Source organism: Callorhinchus milii, unplaced genomic scaffold (genome assembly GCF_018977255.1).
Source record: "Callorhinchus milii isolate IMCB2004 unplaced genomic scaffold, IMCB_Cmil_1.0 Scaffold1, whole genome shotgun sequence".
In the NCBI taxonomy this organism is placed as follows: domain Eukaryota; kingdom Metazoa; phylum Chordata; class Chondrichthyes; order Chimaeriformes; family Callorhinchidae; genus Callorhinchus; species Callorhinchus milii.
In genome coordinates, this window is record NW_024704742.1 from 108,890,822 (window position 1) to 108,906,828 (window position 16,007).

General features: G+C 39.8%; 1 protein-coding gene across 2 annotated transcripts; it reads left to right on the plus strand.

The window, feature by feature from the left end:
- The first annotated feature begins 222 nt into the window (after positions 1 to 222).
- On the plus strand, positions 223 to 9,303 carry LOC103178387 (globoside alpha-1,3-N-acetylgalactosaminyltransferase 1-like). Of its 2 annotated transcripts, none has more exons than XM_042340756.1 (3): positions 223 to 317; positions 6,435 to 6,488; positions 8,188 to 9,303. In XM_042340756.1, exons 2-3 carry the CDS (start codon positions 6,437 to 6,439, stop codon positions 9,069 to 9,071), a joined length of 936 nt encoding a protein of 311 aa, XP_042196690.1. In that variant the 5' UTR covers positions 223 to 317; positions 6,435 to 6,436; the 3' UTR covers positions 9,072 to 9,303. The 2 variants fall into 2 exon arrangements, with proteins under 2 accessions (XP_042196690.1, XP_042196693.1); XM_042340759.1 differs by lacking the exon at positions 223 to 317 and adding an exon at positions 6,145 to 6,191.
- The last annotated feature ends 6,704 nt before the right edge of the window (positions 9,304 to 16,007 follow it).

Here is a 16,007-nt window from a genome sequence, read left to right on the forward strand (position 1 = left end):
AGGGGGAAAAAAAGTTTCATGTAGATTGAATTGTTTAATGAATTAATCCAACAAACAATACTAAGAATCGGCTTTAGAAACATAATTAAATTTAGGAGACAAATAGTCCTTTGAGCTAGTGTTACCTGCAGTCTGTTTTAAACATCTGGATCCCATTGAATAGCGTCCAACTTCCCATTCACATTCCAATGTGTTCATGCAGCCAAATACCCGCCATAGCAGAGAACTTGACCTACTTCTTTTCCACGAAGAAACAGCGGCCGAGTGGAAACAACATCCCATGTTCTGAGTTAAATCCACACAAAAAAGATTTCCAGGTTAGTGTGGGGTAGTTTTCAAGTAGTACTGAAGTTTTAAAAAGTGAACGTTTGATATCGGCAAGCTGCTTGTGTAGCTGCTCAGGCGCACTCACTGCAGGGGAAGCTAACATGAAGAAACCACATAAACACAGGGTTTTAACTCCAAGTGAATCAGACTCAGCAGCCTTTCTTTCAGCAGATTTTCTCTTTGCAGGTTTGCGGGTTCACACGACCTCTTTGCATGTCTTTTTCTGTTGGCCGTTGTCTTATATTAATACTGTGGCCTACTTGCCAGACTGCTGGTGTAATTTTAACAGGCTTGGAGGTTCCAAATCATATTTATGTCTATGATTTTCCCTGAGTTTAAATTATTAAAATGAATACCCACACTGCGAAGAAACAAAAGCTTGCCTGAAATCATTTTAAAGACGTTTACTGTTAAAAGGAATGTTGGCTTGCTTTCTGTTTTCAAGGATATATTTCATTCATTATTGGGGCTTTTACACATGTAAAACTGTTATATAACATACAAATTGCAATAAATCTTCGGTTAACATCATATTAAAACAAATACTTTTTTTTACTTTATTTTTCACTGATCTATTCCCAGTTGGATGCAAACAGCTATAATTTTTTCTAAGCAAAGTGCTTGAGCAATAGGCACTGTTGCAGTAAGTCCAGCAGTGTCTTAAAGCACTATTTTCATCATTCTATGCAGATGTACTTAGATATTTATTATAGAAGTACTTTGCATCAATTTCCGTCAACTCTCTGAAATTAGAGAGGGGTGTTTGAAGGGCAAAGCAGAAATCCAGGGGCCATTTTGTCCATGACATGCCTTGTCAATCAGAATAAGGAATAGGGAAACATTTCAAAGCATAAACAAAACAAAATGCATTGTGTTGTGTAACTCCACCATTTTAGAAATAATCAAGTATCAGTGCCTGAATGCTGCATTAGTTCTGTCTGAAGACAGCACTTATAGAATCATAGAATTATACAGCAAAGAAGGAGGCCATTCGGCCCATTGTGTCTGTGCCGGCTCTTTGAAAAGAGCTATCCAATTCACTCCCACTCCCCCGCGCTCTTCCCATAGCCCTGCAAACTTGTCCTTCCCAAATAATTATCTACCTCTCTCATAAAAGCTGTTATCGAATCGACTTCCACCACCCTTTCAGTCAATGCATTCCAGATCCGAACAACTCGCTGTGTAAAAAAATGTCTTCTCACCTCCCCTCTGTTTCTTTTAACAACTTTTTTATATCGTTGTCCTCAGGTTACCGACCCACCCACCAGTGGAAATAGTTTCTCCCTGTTCACCCTATTGAATCCCTTTATAATTTTGAAAACTACTATTAAATCTCCTCTTAACCTTCTCTGCTCCAAGGAGAATAATCCTAGTTTCTCTAGTCTCTCCTGATGACTGAAGTCCCTCATTCCTGGTACCATCCTGGTAAATCTCCTTTGCATCCTCTCCAAGGCCTTGACATCCTTCCTAAAATTTGGTGCTTAGAACTGAACACAGTACTCCAGCTGAGGCCTAAAGCCTAGTATCCCGTATGCTTTTTTAACAGCTTTATCTACCTGTCCTGCCACCTTCACAGATTTACTTATCTGAACCCCAGGTCTCTCTGTTCTTTCTCCCCCTTTAAGATTGTACCATCAGCTTATATTGCCTCTCCTCATTCTTCCTCCCAAAATGCATCATTTTGCATTTCTCCACATTCTCCACATTTCTCCACAAGTTTCCTTACTCCACACGCCTAATAATAATCCCTCCAAAAAACAAAAACAATAATAAATTGGTCATTTTCAATCTACGACTGTTTGTGGGACATTGCTGTGCGCAATTGGCTGCCGCGTTCGCCCACAAATATACAGTCAATTCACTTTACAGTGTGTTCTGTGAAGCGCTTTGGGACGTCCTCCCGACGTGAAAAGCGCTATATCAAATGCAAGGATTATTATTATTATTATTATTATTATTAAACTTCATCTGCCACGTGTCTGCCCATCTTACCAGTCTGTCTATGTCCTCTTGCAGTCTGCTACTATCCTCCTCACTGTTTACTACTTTTCCTAGCTTAGTATCATCTGCAATCTTGGAAATTGTACTCCCTATACCCAAGTCCAGGTCATTCATATAGATCAAAAACAGCAGTGGTTCCAATACTGATCCCTGAGGGACACAACTGTACTCTTCCCGCCAGTCAGAAAAACAACCGTTAACCATTACTCTCTGCTTTCTGTCTCCCAGCCAGTTCTGTATTCATGATGCCACTGTCCCTAATACCATGGGCTTCTATTTTGCTTACAAGTCTCTTATGAGGCACTTTATCAAACGCCTTTTGAAAAGCCATATAAACTACAGCAGCTGCACCATCTTCAACCACCCTCTCCGTTACTTCATCAAAAAACTCTATCAGTTTGTTAGACATGATTTGCCTTTAACAAATCCATGTTGGTGTCCTTTATTAACCCATATTTTTCTAAGTGAAAATTTATTTTGTCCCGGATTATCGTCTCTAGAAGTTTCCCCACTACTGATGTTAGGCTGACTGGCTTGTAGTTCCTGGGTTTATCCGTCGGCCCCTTTTTGTATGGGTGTAACATTTGCTTCTTGAGGCAGAAAGTGAAATGATGTCTCACATTGCCTCCAGTAGAGTTACCATTAATTATGTCTCCGGTCAGGAGCTAGACAAAGAGTACAGGCTAGCAATGTGGGCTTAGAATTATGAAGTTGCAAGATATGATTTTAGAAACCATTGCATCTCTGAGGGGGTCATACTGAAGCAGTTGTATTTGTTTTACTGCCAATTCTTTGGATTCTGCCCCACAGTGTAAACTGGATGAATCCACATCCTGCAGCCTTGTGGTGCTGAGAATGTACTTGTATGGTCCAAATGAGAAGCAGAGTATCTATACTTGCCAAATCAAAATAATGCAATACAAGATGCAATGCAACATAACATGGCTTATAATTGGCTATGAATTGAAATATAAGCCACCACATTTAGTTACCTATTTATAACATTTGGATTCTTGCCAATTTGATACCCTCTCGCTCTCATGGACACCGAATGCCCTCCAGTGTACCTTACTCAAGTGATGTGGATCAGAGGGAAAGAGTATGGTTAAAGAGAGAATAGAAATAAGTATGATGAAGAGCAAGCCATGTAGAGTGTATATAATAATAATGCTAATAAACCTTGCATTTGACATAGCGCTTTTCATGTCTTCGAGATGTCTCAAAGCGCTTCACAGAATATACTGTAAAGTGAATTGACTGTACATTTTAGGATGAAATGCAGCAGCCAATTGTGCACAGCAGTGTCCCACAAACAGTTGTGGATTAAAGTGACCAATTTATTATTATTTTTTTCTTGAAGGATTATTATCAGGCGTGTAGAATAAGGAAACTTGCCCAAGGTTTCGCCCTGCCGGGAATCAAACTCATGTTTCCGTGGCTTTGCCACACTAATATTAATGTTTCTGTCAGAGATGCAGTGCATGAGCTGAAATTTTACAAAAATCAATGTGCCCTCAAACACCAGAATTGCTGCAGACATCCTGGCAGGCAAAGAGTTAAGATTTGAGCTTGTGGAGAATCAACCCAAATCCAGTTATTGATGAGTCTTAATTTTCCACATGGTAGGTTTTGGGAATGTGATTTACTGATCCTTTAATGTTTCCACCCAATCCTTCCTATATTCGCAGTATTTTATCAAGTAAGTACATTTTCATAAGAAAGATAGATGGCAGATAGACATATAGAAGATAATTGTAAGATTGCTGCAGGACTCACCTTTCCAGTTTTTACAAGTTGGAGATGGCACGCAATACTTTTTCTGAAACATCTTAATTTTTAGAAAGGAATACATTACGCAGTCACTGCGTTTTACAGGAAACTCTGAAGTGCTTTGAGACGTATGGACCAGTGAACTGGCCTCAGCAATTCTTTCTGGAAACCTAGTTGAGTCATTACCTACCCTTTAGGTGAAGAAAAATTTCCTGGTATCTGTCCTGAAATTGTCTTTTGCAACTCTAAATCTATAAGCCCTTGTTCTATTGTCTTGGTGTATCCTAAATTATTGTTGAGGATTTACATTTTCAATTCCACTGAAAATGTTATACATTTCACATCCATGCCTTGACCTGTTCAGCTTTCCGTCAGTCATCTTGACCCCATCCCTCTTGAATCCAAACCCCACTTCAGGTGCAAACTCTCAACTGTTCAGTGCCTTGGGAAATCCTCCCGATGTGAGAGCGCTATATAAATGCAATTTGTTGTTGTCATATATCTCTGTAAGGTTTCCCTTGAGACATCTTCTCTCAAGACTGAAGAACCTTACTTTGTCAAATCGTTACTCATAACTCATTCCTCTAACACCGGGGTTCATGCTCATTGATCTGCTCAGGCACTGCCTCTAGGGCCAGGGCAGCCTCCTTATGTCACAGGGATTATATGGCTTGAGTATGATTTCTGCAGATCTAAACTCAACTGATTTAGTAATATAGCACAAATATCTCATCCAAAGAATAGTACTTCTGACAACATAGCATTCAGCTAGTACTGCACTTGAGTGTTTGCTTGGACTGTAAATTTAACTCTTGACATGGATACCAAACCATGATTTGGGACTTGATCTCACAACCATTAGAGGGAAGAGTTCTATGCTAAGCCAAATTGCCTACCTCTTTTCACAAAGGTGAATCATAGAATCATAGAAATACACAGCACAGAAGGAGGCCATTCGGCCCATCGTGTCTGTGCTGGCTCATTTAAACGAGCTATCCAAATCAATCCCGCTCCCCTGTGCTCTCTGCATAGCTCTGCAAATTTGTTCTCTCCAAATAATTATCTACTTCTCTCTTAAAAGTTATCAAATCATCTTCCACCACCCTTTCAGACAATGCATTCCAGATCCGAACAACTCGCAGTATGAAAAGATTTCTCCTCACCTCCCCTCTGTTTCTTGGTTTACCAACCCACCCTCCAGTGGAAATAGTTTCTCCTTGTTCACCCTATCAAATCCCCTCATAATTTTGAAAATTTCTATTAAGTCTCCTCCTAAACCTGCTCCAAGGAGAATAATCCTAGCTTCTCTAGCCTCTCCTGATAACTGAAGTCCCTCAATCCTGGTACCATCCTGGTAAAGGATCCTGGTGAAGCTGAAGAAATAAAAAATAAAAACATTTGCAACATTAAAGGAATTTAACACAAGAAAGTGTGGAACACATGATAGCTTTATGTCCAAAAGCCCTGTTGCTTCCAAAGTTTTCAAGTGTAACATATCCTATTCTGGATTCTACCCGATTTATTTAATCTCTTGAGTAAGGTTGAAAACCACAAATAAAGTGTCCAGGTCGTTAAAGCTTTGCAAAATGTCTCTTTAACCCCCAAAGGTAAAATTTCATTGAACATTACAATCTACTTATTTAACCATGCCAAACAGCTTGTTCAATGGAATTGTGTTCTGGGAAAAATTTGATCATCTTTGTTTATACTTAACTTTGTAACCTTCAATTTGTCACAATTCCAGCCATAGGCTGTGTATATTTAGTGAAATGTATCCCTGGAACCTGAGATTATGTAGCAGAAAAAAACAAATTTCATAGCAATTGGAGATAATAGTTTGCTGTCCACAGTATTTATAAAGGAAACCATGTATTTGAAACACTCTGTTTGAAATAGAGGTAAGAATTTTACCAGGATTTCTGACATGTTCATAATAAGTTATTTATGCCACAATAAGTTATTTATGCCACAAATATAATTACAATTAGAGTGTTTCACAATTTAACCTTATATATTGACTTTCAGGTTTGTACTGCCATACATTGAAGGAGGGGAGGAAGCAACTCGGAGGGACTCGGAGGAATAGACCAATGGTTGGGTGGATAGAATATTCTGCTGTCTCGATGCATTCAAAAATATTGTTCTGGGTTTACTTTCTCAATCCCATTCTCAATCTCAATCAAACTTTGTCTGGCAAGTCAATCTATACTAGAAACAGACAAAGAACTGAGTCCTAACAAATAAAATGATCTTTCTACAAACTCATGCTTAACTAGCGGAAAATCAATTCTGCACAGTGCACGTTTTTAATTGTTTTTTTTCTTTTCAAATCTTAGTGATGGATAAAAGACGTCTCCTTGTGTTTCTGATTTCATGTCTAATCATCATATGTAAGTAACACCATATGATCCTTTTGTAATTTGCTTGTTTTAGAGGATTCCTACTACTCATTTCAGTTGTTTTCATGCTATATCTAAATAAAGTTGCTAATATAAAAAACATTGAATATAATTTTAAATTCAATGTTAAATTCACTGAGAAATGTGATTGAATAGAAATGAAGCAAACTGATAGTGTTGTGCTACACTTTTTTATGATTACAACTAAATACATATTTACCTTCCAATTTACTCTCCTCTCCCGTAGATGTTGGGGTATGGGTCCCTGGGCATATTTATAAAGATGGAGTCATTTTCATTTGTAATTTAGTTTTAAAAGTGGCAGCTATTTTTAAATGAGTATCAACTTGACAGTTACAGCTATTTTTATTAATATTTTTTGTCAGCTGGATGTCTGACACATGCAGAAACCCATCACCATGCTTAAGAGAAACCAAATCCAATGAGAGTTCCATGCATCCCATGGAAATCCCAGTGTTTGGAATAGAATATGCACTTTCTCCCTGGAGCGACACACCCTATTAACCTTAATAGTCTCCGGAATTATAGCACCACCCTACCTGTTAGGGCTTTGGCTTCCAGAGTTAACAAAAGCTGAGTGGTAAGAATCCCTATTCCCAGTGACTGATCTGGACCTCCAAATCCTCCCAGTGGGCCAGGCTGGCACATCTGTCATCAGCAGTGCCCTGGCATAGTGTGGATGACAAGACTAGAGGGATGACGAGATTCTGACATTCTACTGCCAAGCATAAGAACATAAGAACATAAGAACATAAGAACATAAGAAATAGGAGCAGGAGTAGGCCATTCGGGCCCTTGAGCCTGCCACACCACTTAATACGATCGTGACTGATTTACTAACCTAATTCCATTTATCCGCCCTATTCCCATATCCCTTAATCCCTTTAGTTTTAAAAATCTATCGATCTCAGCATATTACTTTGGAGCCAACTGAACTCCAAGGAGACCCCACTTATCTCCCCCCACCCCCACCCCTTTCCATGAGGTCATTTAACATCTGACAAGTGCAGGTTTGAGTCTTCATTAGGTGGATGGCAGGACCAGGAACTCCTTATAATAATAATAATCCTTGCATTTGATATAGCGCTTTTCACATCGGGAGGACATCCCAAAGTGCTTCACAGAACACACTGTAAAGTGAATTGACTGTATATTTGTGGGCGAACGCAGCAGCCAATTGCGCACATCAATGTCCCACAAACAGTCGTAGATTGAAAATGACCAATTTAATTATTGTTTTTGGTTTTTGGAGGGATTATTATTAGGCGTGTGGAGTAAGGAAACTTGCCCAAGGTTTCGCCCTACCTGGAATTGAACTCAGGTCTCTCACTTGCAAAGCGAGTACTCTAACCACTGAGCTACAGAACTCCTTGACAGTTTCCTGGTCAGTAGCTCAGCATGAAATGCGTGAGAACATCTTCCTGCCCTCAGCTCAGAAACACGTCCAATTCCCACTGAGCAATGGTTCCACCAATTGGAAGTGAGTAGGTGGATTCTAAGCAAACTCAAACGCCAGATAATGCCTTCCAACAGCCTTCCCAAGCCTCAGATTTTCTTTATCAGCTATTTGACAGATTTCTGTCTTCAGCATGATGGAAGGACCTTTACAAGGTAGTTTGAGACATGCCAGCCACTTTGATGTTCTCATGAGTATTATTATCATTTGCAGATTATTTGAGAAAGAATTCAAAGCAGAAAAGTTCTAAACCAAAACAGAAAAAAGTGCCACAACCACAAAGGGAAGAGTCAACATTTCTGCCGAATGCCACTTATTGGGGAGCCCCTATCATATGGGAGAAAACTTTTCAACCAAGCCTGAATCGTGAACAGCTCAAAACGACAGCTTTTTCGATTGGGCTTACAGTGTTTGCTATCGGAACATATAAGCAATACCTGTACAACTTTGTACAATCTGCTGAAAAATATTTTATGACTGGATACTTTGTGACTTATTACATCCTCACTGATAATCTAGATGTCCTCCCTTCTGTGAAATTAGGGACCGGCAGAGAAATCAAGCCATTTTACATAGCTGAAAAGCCAGGCTGGATTCATCTATGGAAAGCTAGAACGTCTCTCTTGAGTAGCGTGATTAAAGAACTCATTCAAAATGAAGTGCAATATGTATTCTGCATGGATGTTGATCAAATATTTATGAATAATGTGGGGTCTGAGATTTTAGGGGACCTTGTTGCAACTTTGCACCCTGACTTCTATGATGCCCCAAAGAACGTGTATCCATATGAACAAACTTCTGTTTCGAAAGCGTATGTTGATGGATTGGAAGGTGATTATTACTACACTTCAGAGCTCTATGGTGGAAAATGCAATGATGTGTATGAGTTAACTCTTACCTGCTCTCAGTTCATAATTCAGGACATAGAGATTGATTTCACTGCCATTATGTTTGAGGAGAGTTACTTGAACAGATATTTCATCAACACTAAGCCAACCAAAGTACTTTCTTCAGAATATAGTTGGCCTGCCCGAAGAGAATCCACGGAATTTGTAGTAAAGAGGATCTTTTCTCTGGAGCGATACATGCCCGTATAAAGAAATGTGTGTTTTTCCATCATGCAAAATATGGAAAAAAGTTTTTTTTTTAGAAATTACTAAGTTATAAAAGAAGGAGACTATATTTTAAGAATATTCCATTCCAGAGTTTATGTTTAGGTCATAGAGTTCAAAGGTGTCCAAAAGCACAGTTATAAAGATAGGAGATGTAACTTCAATAGAGAAGCAAGTACCAAAACAGGCTCAGAGGCCCCAAATGGCCACCAGCTGCTTTGTAATATTTATGTTCTTGCTTTCCACAATCCTTATGAAAACTATTAGTGTTATACTGCGTTATTACAGTAGTGTGTCTTCACTTTGAAATAAAAGCTGCTTAATATTTAGAAATTTAAAAAATTACAAGTTTAGTATTAAAATTGCAAAATATATTTATCATTTAATATAAATATCAAAAATGGATAGTTAATCTACTGTGAGAATAGTAACCAGTGTTGTTTTCTTGCTTGCATTGGACTAATTTTAGACTTAAAATACAGAACATCTAAAAGCTCTTCACACCCTATAGTACTTGCAAACAACAAGAGCACAGGTCAAATGATAGCACACAAGACTGTGTTAAATGTGCCCTATTTATTACATTGAATTGACCACAGATAAAACTTCTTAAGGCTGTCCAAAATGGTAACATCTGAGCTTAAGGATCTTGGCCTCCCATTTCTCTCTGGAGCTTCAGTATTGTACTGGGACTAGCCTCAGCCCCTGGATTATGGGATGGGAAAATTTGCAAGTCTTGATCACAATCCAATGATTTTTGCTTGAAAGTGCGTGTGTAAATATTGATGAGAACAGGATCGACTTTGGCTATATAATGTGACAACAGCATAACATACTTTTATATCTGAAAAATGAATCTTGAAAGTACCACATCTTTCCCAGTGACATAGAACCACAGTGTAACACATCAGGGACGAGTGCCTTCAGGAAAGGAGAGACACAGAAAAAATAAGGCATACAATTATGTTGAAGAAAAACACTCCCATCCTATTAACATCGGAAATTAATAGAAAGTTGTCAACCCATTTTGAAATATAATTTCATATTTTTCAACTATTTATAACTATAACAGTGTTAATATGGAATACTATAACAACAACAACAAGATTGCATTTGTATAGTGCCTTTCACATTGGGAGGACGTCCCAAGGCGCTGGGATGTCAAGAATAGTCAAGAAATGGAATAGAAAGAATGCAGAATTAGTCTCAAGAAATCTACTGGATGCAAAATTAGTCGAGCTGTGTCCATTATTTTGAGCAAAGACAAATTGAAAAAGATATAACCAACCTTCTGACAATCTTCAATGTATGACCCAATGCCCCAAATTGCTTAGAAACACATCATGGAGATTATTCCTTTGAATATGGCGCGTGACAATTTCTGGCGGTTTCCTCCCCAAACCAAGAAAGGTTTTCCAAACAGTTTATCATCAAATGTGGAATAGTACTAGCAGAGAGGGAAATAAGAGACATCCAGTCGAGCTGCTAAATGTAGCCAGCTGCTGATTTTTTAAATAAATGTGGCAGATGCTTCCCTCCAATTATTAGGAATCTACTTGGCTGTATTCCTAATCTGCTGCGAACAAAACTCTAATTTAGGGAATAGAGGTAACAATANTTTTTTAATTAGCCAATGTGATGTGAGGTCTGCATTTTAAATCCTTTTTTACACTGGAAAATGAGGATTTGAGGTAGTGATTTCAGCAACCTCACCCTAATTAACCATAATGTGTCATATCAATGAAAAGCCACTATGAGAATAATAATAGTAATCCTTGCTTTTGATACTTTTCATATCAGGAAGATGTCTCAAAGCGTTTCATAGGATTTAGTATAAGGTATATTGATTGCATAATTTGTAGACATTATTACTGATGTAGTGACCAGCAGAACGTAGATTACCGAGAGAAAGTTTGAGTGTTATCATTTATGCCCACCCAAACATAGTGTCGTAATGAGAAAAATAGTTCCATATCTTTTATATTCTTTGTTTGGATCAACTATTTTTTATTGTGTTTAGGTATCACCACTATGAACTCAGTGTAATTGCTTTCACTTGGTTACATAATTGATCATTTCAATCAAAGTAAATGATACTGCATGAATTCTGCTTAGTTCCACAAAATTTGAATTAGCTGGAAAATGCTGTAATAGTTCTGAGGAAAAATTAATAAAATTTTTCAGAAAAAGGCTTTGCAATTGGTGATGATGAGCTTTTAGCTATGTTGCTGGTGGGTGCAATAGTGAGGAAGAAGAGAAGTCTGTGAGAGACGATGGTATCCATAATGCTCAACACAAAGCCACAAATCAGTGCTTCTGTCATTTCAAGAGGTATTGCATTAGCTCACTCTGAATTAAGTCGATATCCTTTGAAGCACGACTGAATTTACCACAATGTGATTGGTAACAACAATGGCATCATAGACATTTTTGGACAACCGTTGGATCCAATAATTTTGTGGTGAGTGTAAAATTCCTCCCTCATCCTCAGCACAACGATTGTGAACCAAGGTGTCAGCACTATCATTGTCTTCTTTGACTGTGCCTTTGGAGACCCTCCTACCCTCCCTGCCCTCCAACATCCCTTATCCCAACAGCCACCCCCACCCCACCTGCAGACATGCAAATCCCTGACTGACTGTCCAGAGCCTTGGGACGTTCTCCTGAAAGGCGCTATACAAATGTAATTTTGTATTGGATTGTTGCCAACCCCAGAGCTATTTCAGACTGAGTAGCACAAAAGTTTGGCCCCCAGGGTCAGCAAGATCAATCACTATCACCAGCAGAAACAAAAATAGCAACAACAACAACAATAACAAAATTACATTTGTATAGTGCCTTTCACATTGGGAGGAAGTCCCAAGGCGCTGAACAATCAGTGTTTCGGACCCAAGCTGGGGTTCCGGATTGGGGAGGGTGGGGGCAGGGAGAGAAGGAGGGTGACCAAAGACACAGTCGAAGAGGAGGATCTTGAGACAGATCTTGAAGGAGGCAAGGGAGGGGCAAGCCGAAGAGACTGCGGCATTGAGTTCAGTCAATTCCAACAGTAGAATCTTGGAACTGGCTTCAAGCCCAACACATTGAATTTGTAAAGGAACATTGCATATTCACTGACCATGATTATATGACCATCTAGTCCCTGTTCTCAGCTGCAATTCTCTCTGAGTTCCAGGCAACTTTCACTTGTGTACATTCCAAATACCTCAACAACCAAAGCAAAGCACAGTGTTACAAATCACCTGTTATACAGTGTTGTATTCAGTTGAACAACAACCGCAGCAGTAGTGGAGTTGCCACTCAGAGACTTCAGAGTCGAAAATTCTAAAGCAATTGGCCAATCTGGCCGATTACAGCTTTGAACCTGGAAACATAAAAACAGAATTTTTCGGGCCAGGGGTCATTCGGCACATTGTGTCTCTGCTACTACTACCTGTTTTTCTAAGTCTTTCTTTTTTTAATTAATGCTAATTTCTCTCTCTTTCCCAGTAATGTGTTTACTTCTCAGGTGCTTCCACTGTACAACTTGAAAAATGTTTGTTTGGTCAGCTGGGTGTCTGACACCCGCAGACACCCATCACCGTGCATAAGACTACCCAAACCAAACTGAGATTTCCAGGCATCCCGTCAACAAGACCGAGGCTCTCCTGATTGGCTCCCGTTTGCGCCTCCACACCTGAGGCGCTGACAGCTCACCATCCATTGATGCAATACCACCTTACTAAGCCAGTCTGGAACCTTTGGGTCTTGTTTGACCCTCAACTATCCTTTCTACCCCACGTCCCTGCCATGACCCGCTGTGCCTTCCCCCACCTCCGCAACATCACCCGGCTCTGCCACTGTCTCACACCGCAGGCCACCGAAACCCTCATACATGCATTCATAACAATAATAATCTTTGCATTTGATATAGCACTTTTCATGTTTTCGAGATGTCTCAAAGCGCTTCACAGAATATATTGTAAAGTGATTGACTGTATAATTGTGGGCTAAACGCGGCAGCCAATTGCGCACATCAATATCCCGGCAATATTCCAGCAATGCAATGACTATGCAAACTCCTTGCTCGTCAGTCTTCCCAACTCCTTCCTCCATAAGCTGCAGATCATCCAGAACTCATCCAGCTCCACTGGCTTCCCATCACACAGAGGGTACAGTTCAAGATCCTGGTCCTCACCTTCAAAGCCCTCCATGATCTTGCTCCCCCCTACCTCTGCGTCCTCCTAAACCCCTACCATCCTGCTCGCTCCCTCTGCTCAGCGGGCTATGGCCTGCTTCACAGCTGTGCCGATGAGAATCGGTCAGGTGGCAGTGTTGCCTGTGATATATTTACAACCAGATAAAATATAAGTGGATATGCACAAGCTTTCAACACTTTTCAAGAACAACACTTTTGATCTAAAGATGTTCACGTCTCTGAGTCCTTGAGTTACATGGACATATGTTTGGTGGCATAGAGTGCTTTGATTAATGGGAGTTGGCAATACTATGCTCAATTATATTGTTATCTTCAGAGTTACAAAGGCAACTAAGACTTGGCTCCATACATTTTTATATCGAATTTTATGCTGTGCTGTGGGACATTTACTGTGGTGCGTGCCTCATTATTTAACACAAAGATTGCTTGCCTGCCGAGCAATATGTTCTAATGAGGATTTTGCATAGAAGACTTCAAAGAGTGAAGGCTTTCACACCTACAAAGAATTGTTTTAAGAGGCACCACTAATGCAGACAAGGTTTTGTCAGGGTACCTGTGTAATTCAGGTCCATGATATTAAATGTACAACATTACAGGCGGTAAAAATTTAAAAAGTAAAAATTTTAAATGTTTCATTAACTTGTCTTCACATGAGACTCTTTAAGTGGATCTAAAATAAATCAAAATGGTTATACATACTTTGAAGTTAATGTTACAAACAATGCTGAATTATGAGCATCCAACTGATACATTTAAACCTATTTGCATGCAACAACAGCAACTTGTATTTATATAGTGCCCTTCACGCGGAGTAGTGTGTCACAGTGCTTAACAGTGGCAGAGCTTGACCCCAAACTACGGAGAGAGGAGGGTGATCATAGGCATGATCAAAGAGGAAGCTCTTTTTATGTGATCTGAAAACAGGCAACGAGGAGGCAAGATGGAGGGATTGAGGCAGAGAGTTCCATAGTTTGGGGGTGTGGTGGCTGAAGCACGGCCGCTGATGGTGAGGGATGTACAGGAGGCCAGAGCCAGATTAGCAAAGGGGGCAGGTATCAACAACAACAACAAAATTACATTTATAGAGCCCCCTTCACGTCGGGAGGACGTCCCAAGGCGCTGAATGGGGTGTAAGTCGGTCGGAGAGGTAGGGTGTGCCAGGGATAATTTAAATGTGAATGTGAGCATCTTGAAATCAACCCGTTTTGTAATAGGGCAAATGCTGTGATGATGGGGGTACAGATTTTATAATAATAATAATAATAATCCTTGCATTTGATATAGCGCTTTTCACGTCGGGAGGACGTCCCAAAGCGCTTCACAGAACACACTGTAAAGTGAATTGACTGTATATTTGTGGGCGAACGCGGCAGCCAATTGCGCACAGCAATGTCCCACAAACAGTCGTAGATTGAAAATGACCAATTTAATTATTGTTTTTAGTTTTGGAGGGATTATTATTAGGCGTGTGGAGTAAGGAAACTTGCCCAAGGTTTCACCCTCTGCCTGGAAATGAACTCAGGTCTCTCACTTGCAAAGCGAGTGCTCTAACCACTGAGCTACAGGTCTCCATTTTGGTGCTGTTGAGGATATGGCCAGCAGAGTTTTGAATTAATTGGATTTTATGAATGTTGGCCCTGAGGAGATCAGTGAGGAGGGCATTGGACTATCGAGGTGGGAGGTGACAAATGCATGGATAATGGTTTCAGCTGCATTGGGTGTGAGGTATGGTCGGAGGCTGGCAATGTGGCGGAGGTAGAGCAATACAGTGCTGGTCAGGGACCGGATGTGGGAAAGGAGGGAAAGCTGGGGATCCATTCTGCAGTCTCGGTTGTGCTCAGGTTCAGTGAATCTGAGGGATAGACCGAGGAGTTCAGGTGAGGAGACATTGATAGGTATTTATGCAGAGTATTTATGTAAAAGTGAATTATTCTAATTGTGAGGACTTCATCTATTTCTCTGTTTCTTCAGTTAGTTAAATTAAGTTCAAGCTGTTAGTTATAATAATATATACTAGTCCTTGCATTTGATATAATGCTTAGCACGTCTTTGAGACATCTCAAAGCGCTTCACAGAATATACTGTAAAGTGAATTGACTGTATATTTTGTGGGCAAAACGCAGCAGATAATTGCACACAGCAGTGTCTCGCAAAGAGTCATGGATTGAGTGACCAAATTATTATTGCGTTTTTTTCATGAGGAGATTATTATTAGGCGTGTGAAGTAAGGAAACATGTCCAAGGTTTCGTCCTGCTGTGAATCGAACCCAGGTCTCTCACTTGCGAGGCGAGTGCTCTAACTACTGAGCTAGTTATTCAGGATATGAGGAAGTTAGGTAGTATGCAGCCATGAATATCGAACAAAGCACCTGCAAATATACTGGAAGCTTGATTATCTGTCAAGTTTAATCATCCACTGGAGGAGAGAGAGAGACAGGTTACTCCATTATGATGGATAATTGGGATTCTACACTATACACATAGGTATTTATTAAGCTCCCAGGCAAGGAGAAAGCACATCAATCCAGAGGCAGCAGCACCATGTCATTGGCTTTGTTGTACATGGATGTGCAATAATGAACATTAGTAAATGAGGTGTTATAACCAATTCTTGTTGCACCATTGACAAAGGCTGACAACTATAAGTCTGTAATATGATTTTTCTTTGTTGTCTTATATGAGTTTCCCCAGAACCTCACCAAATGCATCACCATTTTTCTTGACTC

Coding starts and splice junctions, on each gene's coding strand:
- LOC103178387 (XM_042340756.1), top strand. CDS start 6,437: ATGGATAAAAGACGTCTCCTTGTGTTTCTGATTTCATGTCTAATCATC. Junction 6,489..8,187: donor TTCATGTCTAATCATCATAT/GTAAGTAACACC, acceptor TATCATTTGCAG/ATTATTTGAGAAAGAATTCA.